At 36.1% G+C, this 8,439-nt stretch overlaps 1 protein-coding gene across 1 annotated transcript; it reads left to right on the top strand.

Annotated features, from left to right (window-relative positions):
• The first annotated feature begins 186 nt into the window (after positions 1-186).
• LOC124165766 (cyclin-dependent kinases regulatory subunit) lies at positions 187-2,081 on the top strand. Its single transcript, XM_046543259.1, has 3 exons — positions 187-364; positions 860-987; positions 1,393-2,081. The coding sequence occupies exons 1-3, from the start codon at positions 306-308 to the stop codon at positions 1,443-1,445; spliced, it is 240 nt and encodes a 79-aa protein (XP_046399215.1). The 5' UTR covers positions 187-305; the 3' UTR covers positions 1,446-2,081.
• Positions 2,082-8,439: the final 6,358 nt, after the last annotated feature.

Genomic DNA, 8,439 nt, shown 5'->3' with positions numbered 1-8,439 from the left:
TGTGATAGTCAACTGTTAAAAACTTTTTTCTATCGTTAGAAAAATTTTCACTCGAAAGAATATATTTTATAATAAAATAATTCAGGATATATTAAAAAATTACTTCGGTAAAAGTACAGTTATTTCTTTAAATACTTATTGCAGTTATTACCAGTTGCTTTTTCTCTCCGTGCTTCTGTTGCCTCGGATTTCTCGACCAATCACAGTAGAGCAAACTGACGTGAGGTTTGAACGGCTGTTGCTCGAATATCGCAGCAATTATTATCTTTTATTCGTTGCCTCTGGAATTAACCGCATAAATAAAAATGTCTAGCAAAAATATTTACTACTCCGATAAATATCAAGACGACAAATATGAATATAGGTGAGTACTGATAATATGTAGCCAGTGATATTAGTCGCCGTTATTGAAGTGAAGCATGGTTTCTGGCGGCAAAAGTTTTCCGTGATAGAGAAATGGCTTTTTAAAAGTTTGAAAGACCCAAATTCCATCTCTTTAGCATGGAGTGAACTATTGCTGCCTCGAAAAGACTTTATTATCGGCATTTTTTGTGTTGGTAACGCTTTAATGTGCCTAAAATGCTTTATTTGTGTCAAATCAGCTTTATTTTGTTTTGATATGGAATGTACAGGGTAGTGTATGTAATCGGCACGTTGATATCAATGGCTCGGGTTGTGATGTTTGATGTCCCCCTGATATCTTATGTTGGTTACAGCCCCAGGGGATCAGTGATATGGTTTTGTGTTCTCACTATGAGTTTTTTTTATGTATGCATATCATCGACAGTCGTCTGGGGACCGACAATAGCCCTGTAATTTTTCTGTGTGGTATCATTCCTAATTTTTTCATCCTTCTCAGGCATGTGATGCTGCCCAAGGAACTTGTTAAGCTGGTGCCGAAGACTCATTTAATGACGGAAGCAGAATGGAGGAGCATCGGAGTTCAACAAAGTCAGGGATGGGTCCATTATATGTTACATACCCCAGGTATTCAAGCTTATATTGTTTTTTATTGTTTATAAGATTTTATTACTATGTTATCAACTATGTATTGCATTGTTGGATTCCTAAATTCGTTACTCTTGCTAGTATGCGCTTGTCACTTGTGTGAATCGGACATAAGAAACATTTCTTACCTCTTTTTTCGTGTGTTGAAGTTTTATTAGTGAATTCATGGTCTTGTTACTCGATGTATACGTTTTTGGAAGTTTGCTAAGTAAGAAAGGAGATTTCATGATCTTTAAACAAATAAATTCCTGTTGACAGTTTATTTATATAGGAAATATTCTTGATCAACTATACGGGTGACAAGGCCTTGTGAAGCCTGCGTAGATGCATAACGATAGTTATTTATCTTGGTTGTGATAAGACGTTTTATATTTTGCTCCACAGAACCACACGTTCTCCTGTTTCGAAGACCTATTAGTGATGCTCCTCAAAAATAGTGCTAGCGTTGGAAGTAGCGAGGCCAAACACCTATCATACACTACGGATGAAGATTTGAAAGTGATATTCAACAAATTTCGCTGAGTTGTGTGATGAATTTGTACATATTTGTAAAGAAACCCTATGCGGTTATTATGATTTATCCTAGAATATCTCATCATTCCACCGCCTTGGTGACTTCAGCTGGATAGATCTGTTGTTAGATTTTAGTAATTTCATGGAGGCCAATTTTGATCCTTGGTTATGAAACTTCGTGTTCTGATGCCAGTGTCATTCTTTTAAAGTGAACTCTGTTCTTGGATTTTAATGTGGTTGATTCTCAATTATCTTTTTCCTTCAGTAACTTTATGAGTTTTCTCTGATGTTTCGGTCTTAGCTTATGATCATGAAGTTAATCTTTATTATTATGTTTTTTTTTATTTAAGTATAGTTGAGGTCTCCACATGATATAAGCAGAATAGGGTAGAATTTTGCATAAATCTTAGTAGTCAGTTGCTAATTTTAATGCAATGTGTTGATATGTTTACTTCTAAAAAGTTCTTGGTTTCCATGATTTTAAGCATTCCTTGCTGTTCATTTGTACTAAATATTTGTGTATTTATTTCTGTGGTCAATGAATGTGATTTCATAGTAAACTTCTGTTTCATTTCTAACCCTGTAATATCTTTCCTTGAGACAATGCTATGCCTTTCCTTCGTATGCCATTATGCTAGTAATATCCTATCATATTTTTGAATGAAGCATGTCATTTATTGTATCTTTTTTTGGCTCATAACTATATCTTGCTTCAGGAAATAGCAACTTTGATTCTCATAATTTGTTCTCTCTTGCAAGCCCTGAGAAATGGAACTTCCACTTTTAGCTTATGTAATACTGGAATTGTTTATTGTTAAGTCAGCCCTATTTTAATTGGATGAGTTTTTGCTTGAAATGGTAGGGTTTGAATTTCATTATGATTTTACTTGTCATATTTTGAATTTGTGGGCATATTGATTGTTGCTTGCAGTATTCAGTGTTATGCGTTTAGCTTTATTGTATGTTATTGATTCTCTTCGAGGGAGTAGACCCTTGAAAAATCTCATTACAAAATAGTTAATCCAATTGATAATGGTGAAATGCTATTTTTTAAATTAAAATTTGGAAGATGACATGTGCATAACAGTATAAAGCATTTCCCACATTGTGCTATCTCATGAGAATATAAATTTACGAAGTGAAATAGATACATATGGCATTTAAATTCTCAGGAATGAAGCCAAATCCAGTGGATTACTCAACACTGCCTATTTGCATTCAAATTTAAAATCTTTTACATTGTTATTCAAAAGTCAAACCAACATTTTTGGCCATTATTACGTATGTATACTGCAAGCTGGGATTAAATTCAATTGTGTGGTGTTGGTGGCACACAGCCAAAGATTTCATATTAATTTTTGAATTAGAAAGTAGAAGTGATCTACTACAGCAAAAACCATTAGCGGTATCCTACCTCCTTTTTCTGATAGCTTATATCTCTCATGATGATTTGAAATGTTTGTAAAAGTACATTAATTATACATGAAATTCGAGTCATCATGTTAAATACAAAATTTTAGAATGAAATTTATAGCATGCTTGTTAAAAAATCAACCTATTATATTAGCAGACTATTGAGACTATCAAAATATAATTAATTAACATGAAATGTTATCTTATCATTGCTAATATGAAGCCCCTCCAGTACATATGTTCAAGCTTCTAGTTTCGATTTAATAAACCCAAAATCTCTAACAATGGAAAGTTAGCTGATCCTGTAACTGGTACATTGCTAATCCTCTTGACTTTCACGAGAGAAAATTCCTTTCAAGCTGGTTACGCACGTATGTATTTTGATTTCTCAGAAGCAAAAGGTGATATCTTGAATGTACCAATGAGTAATGGTATTTGGAAGAAAATCCAAGCCACATCAATTGGGTGACTTTGTGTTTCTTTGTGGAAAATTTCTTAATTTATGTTAAAAGAACTCACTTGCCTGTTACACTGAATTTTTATTTAAACCACTTAATGATTTTCTCTCTTGAGGTTGTGTAATCATGTGCTTATTCATCTCTTAATGATATGATGATCAAATGTGGAGGTTATTGCTGAATAGGCTATTAAAATGTTGCATAGTGTAATGAGAAATATCAAAGAATGCAGTAAGATCACGAAAGACATACCCTTTTGAACCCTGGTTTTCCTGTTCCTAATGTATGCTGTGTTTGGGATCCAAAGCAGTGCAGGTAAGCAACTTGGAGGAAATTTAAAATAAAACATAAAGAGAGATAGTGTTACTAAGATGGTTATCATGCTAGGATGGGACACCTTGGAACTTTGGAGGAAAAGGTGCTGTGTGAGACACATAAGATGGTGAACAGGGAAGATCATGGAAGATGGTAACTAACCCAAATTTTGTTGGGAAAAGTGATCACCAGTTCAAGTACTGGTCTCAAAGGTTCAGTATTAAAAAGTTTTCTTTCTGAGGTAGGGCCATACTGGAACAATTTACCAGCACAAATTTTCAAATGCTTCTCAAAAAGTTTAAATAATATGTAGAAAAGTTTTTAGAAAGTAGACAGGTAATGTATGTGAGATTATGTTAAAGTGTCAAAAAGTTTTTTTGGTGGAACTTGCAAGATCTCTTTCGTTTAAGATGGATCGGTTACACCTCATCTTATGTGAAACAATTAAATACATACATATATAATATATATGTTTCATAGATAGGTTTTTAATACATTTTTTCCTGCGACCACCAGGCAATTTGCACAAATTTCATCATCTTCATAATAATAAACATTTGGTGTAAATTAATTTCTTCTTTCCACGTGAACTGTCCAAGCTGGAGTTTTAGTCATCTTAAGCAAATCTTGTGAAAAAAATATTTTTTAAATTTATGTATTTCATGTTATGTGGGCATAAGAATATTCATGTCTAAAGCTAATCATATCCTTCCCATATGCACAACCTCAAATGTTTTACTATGTGGGTACCAATGAGAGGAAAATCATATTTTTTTTAATCACAGGAAATGAAGTGGTGAGTACGCAATTGAAGACATTAAGGGTTCACACTGACCCTGGCATGAAAACTCAAGTACATAATACCTTTTTACTGGCAACGTATTAAGGTTGATAGATTAAGATATGACAGATATAACTGAAATTTAATTGCCTACTCATACCTTGATCAAGAAACATTTTCAAAACTACACAAACGCATGAGGGAAAAAACTTTTTCAGCTGCCTTGTGCCAAGTAAAATCCTTAATTAATTTTCATTAAATTATTTAATGAGTTTCTTGATGAGATGAATTTAATATGGTGTATGCAGAGCTGTCACCAAAGAACCTGTTGCAGTTCTATTTGTTTGGGAGGATAAGTAGTGGTGGTATGGGTAAAAGAAAAGGATGGATGGTGAGAAGAGAGAGAGATAAAAAGAGGGGACAGCAAGAGGTCCAAAATAGTTCAGTAAAAAGGTTGAAATCTTGTGAGAGTCGGTGTTCCGCATAAAAAAAATCAAATAGACATAAGGAATGAAATACGTACATGAATGGGAGTGTAGAAAAAAAGATATTCTTCAAGTTAACACAGGAAAAATGCCATGATGAATTTCTCTTAAGTAGTCCAGTTGAGATTTGAGCAAAAAGGGCCTACCAGAAGACGTGTTGATTTATTCCTCATATCATGTTTTTAGGGTCTCAAATCCAAAGCAAAGCAAAATTTTGTGATGAAAAATTGCGGAAAATGCAAAATACTTCCAAAAATTATCTATTTAAAGTTGTGGCTTCTTCGTTTATAGCTTTGAAGAAATCAACTCTTCATAGCTAACTTTCAGTTCAAAATTTGAAAAATTAAAATTTCCTCCTAATCCAAAAGCTTTTTTCTATGATAGAAGCACCATTTGAAAAGTGGTGATTTTTTTAATACTCCATGCAAAAGCCCAATTTATCCATGATTAATTATACAAGTCTTGGACGGTTGTGTTTTATGGTTTTTGATGATTGATTCCTATTCTTCCTAGGTCCTTCTTGCTGGCCTCGGTGGCGGTGGGGTTAAGTCCTCGCCTGCCAATCCGAAGGTCGTGGGTTCGAATCCCACCTGGGTAGGCGATCCCTAACCAGGGCATGGATGTTTGTGCTGTGCTTTGTTAATGTTGAAGACCCGTTGTAAAGGCCACAATGTGCTGTTTACAGGGAATTTGGAAATAAATAAATAAATCTAAAATGAGCTTCATTTTCTAATAACATGAAATATATTTCAGAAAATCCAAATTGAAAATCTTACTTAAAGTGAATAAATCTCATATTATGCACGTCTAAAAAGTACTGAAAATGTATTTTCCCTCGACAGTTTATTCAGGTTCTACCTCACTCATGCCTTTTTATCGCTCAATGAAGCTTAAAACACTGAGGGTTGGCACATTGAACCCTTTATTCCAAATACATTGACACAAATCAGCTGAATTATATCTTCTTCTCAAACGCATGTTACGGAGGAATATTTGCATATCTTTTTATGCCTGTTCCACCATAAAGGCAATTAGTATCAATAAATAAAGTGATCCCTAGTAAAAATTCCAGCTAGAGTATTTAGCAGGATCTATTTAGCAAGATTTGGATGGAAGCAGCTAGAATTCATTAAGATTCATCAGGAAACAGCATGTAGTTGGAATAAATGAGCAAAGATATGACAAAAAAGTTCCACAGTCAAGAGTTTCATGGCTTCCAAAGTACCTACTAGATTAATCATGTTTTAAACAACATTTTTGGAGATGCAGCTAGATCCTACTAGGGGTGTCCAATTTCTAGCTAGAATTTTTATAAGGGATGAAATCATCCATTGCCTTGAGCTTACCATAATAGGGTGGTTTCCTAATATTTTTTTATTGCTTAAATCGTAAGATTATTACTCCTGGAGTACATATGTCACGATTTTAGATTTTTAAATGACTATATCTGTTTTTCGGGATAAAATGAAAAGTGAAAATTTTCAAGCACGCGAAAATGCGACGGCTAGTATGAATGCTGGGAAATCTCTGTGTGACGTCGTTCTGGTTCCCACTGCCGCAAGTGAGGTGACCTTGGGGCGAGGCTTTGAGCGTTGATACGACGCAGGAAGCTAGCAGGTAGCAGAGTATCCTGCTAGCAGGTAGCGCTTGGCTTAAATAAGGATTATTAATACCTTATCAAACGAAGAAAACTTTCCGACCTTAGCTAGTTTTAATAGGTGATTATTAAGACATGTTTCCCTGAGCTCTGTGCCTCATGCATGCATTGGTAATCTCAGACGATGTAAAACTCCTATCTACTCATATAGAAACTAGGTCCCTGTGACATCACATGGTGAGGCATCGCATGGGCGCCAATCTGGCCTTTTTCAAATGAGGTTAAAATTCACCATTGCCATTCATCTAAACCGGTATTTCTAAAACCAAATAATTTGTATGTTATGAATACACTAATGGTGGGTAATGAATCACAATCAATGCCTTTCGTTTTCTTTGATGAAGGAAACTACCCTATTTGGTGGAAAAAACTTCAAGTAAGACCTGCTAGGCGATAAGGCTAAGCTTAAAGGCAGGCAGTGGTGAGTCAACCCCTTTGAAAAGGTTTACAGTACTGTTTATCTCTACAAAAAACCATCTAGCTGCCCCATACACCAGGACATATTTTGAAAGAGTGCCATGTCCCGGGATTGGCCACTATGCAGTGACACTATCTTGAGCAATAGCTGCACATAATTTCTTAGCTTTCTTCGTGCAGAACGGATGTAGATTTTTTTATTGCCTACATTTCTTTATTTTCTGGATTTAGCAATGGAGTGTCTAGCTGAGCTGAAAGCATGCATGTCCTTTAGGGCTACTTACTGGAATTATTGAGATTTCTTGAGATTAACACATCATCCATGGAAATAACTAAGTTGAAATACTTCTCACGCATTTATTGGGCCAGGTACATACGTAGCCCGGGGGAGTGGGGAGGGTGGGAGAGGGGGGAAGAATTTGAGGGCTTAAGCATCCCCACCCAAAATTTTTTCCCTTGGCCCGCCACATTCATCCCCTTTGTAGATAACTAGCCCAGGGGCACTAGCTCTCAACTATTACAAGCTCTGGACTGAGATAAGAATCTCAGATCCAAATTTAGGTATCTCAAAATCTATATCAAAATACAAAAGAATTATTATTATAGTATTCTACCGATTAAGGTAGGTTTCTATGGAGTACTAAAGAAGTGATCTGGGAGCCTCCCTTTTCTTCCAGCACTGCCTTCTTCAATTCACTGTAAGGCCTACTCCCTTTCAATCCATCTAAAAATTCTTTTCTTTTCCTTCTCCTCCCTCGTTTCCCTAACTTTCTACCCTCTAACACCATTTTCAACATCCCCTCCCCGCTAAGTACTCCTCCCATCCATACCTTCTGTCTCCTCCGTATCTTATCTATAAGCTGCCTCTCCTCACCAACCTTATCCAGCCCTTCGTCATTCCTTTTCCTCTCCGTCCATTTCACCTACTCCATTCTTCTTCATACCCACATCTCGAATGCCTCCAATCTTCTCTCGTCTTCTTTCCTCAGTGTCCACGTTTCCGCACCGTAGAGAGCTACACTCCAGATCAAACTATTCACTAACCTTTTCTTTAAACTCTTACATAACGATCCTCTCAGAAGCTCCTTCCTGTTCATGAACGCCTCCTTTGCTAGTGAAATTCACCTCTTGATGTCCTTGCTACTGTGTCCGTTTCTCTCTAATGTCCTGCCCAAATACTTGAATTGCTCTACCTGCTCAAGTTTTTCCCCACCTACTTCTATCTTGAGTCTCACATTCCTCACTCGCGATGCTTTACAAAAACACACTTTACCTTAGTCTTGTGATTAATCCTCATCCCATACTCCTCGCACCGTTCGTCCAACGCATCCACTAGAGCCTGCAGTCCCCTCGCTGACTGGCTAATCAGCGCCTGATCTTCTGTGACCCTTA

Source organism: Ischnura elegans, chromosome 9 (genome assembly GCF_921293095.1).
Source record: "Ischnura elegans chromosome 9, ioIscEleg1.1, whole genome shotgun sequence".
Taxonomy (NCBI): domain Eukaryota; kingdom Metazoa; phylum Arthropoda; class Insecta; order Odonata; family Coenagrionidae; genus Ischnura; species Ischnura elegans.
Note: the sequence above shows the minus strand (reverse complement) of the source record. Positions and strands in the feature narration are given on the sequence as shown.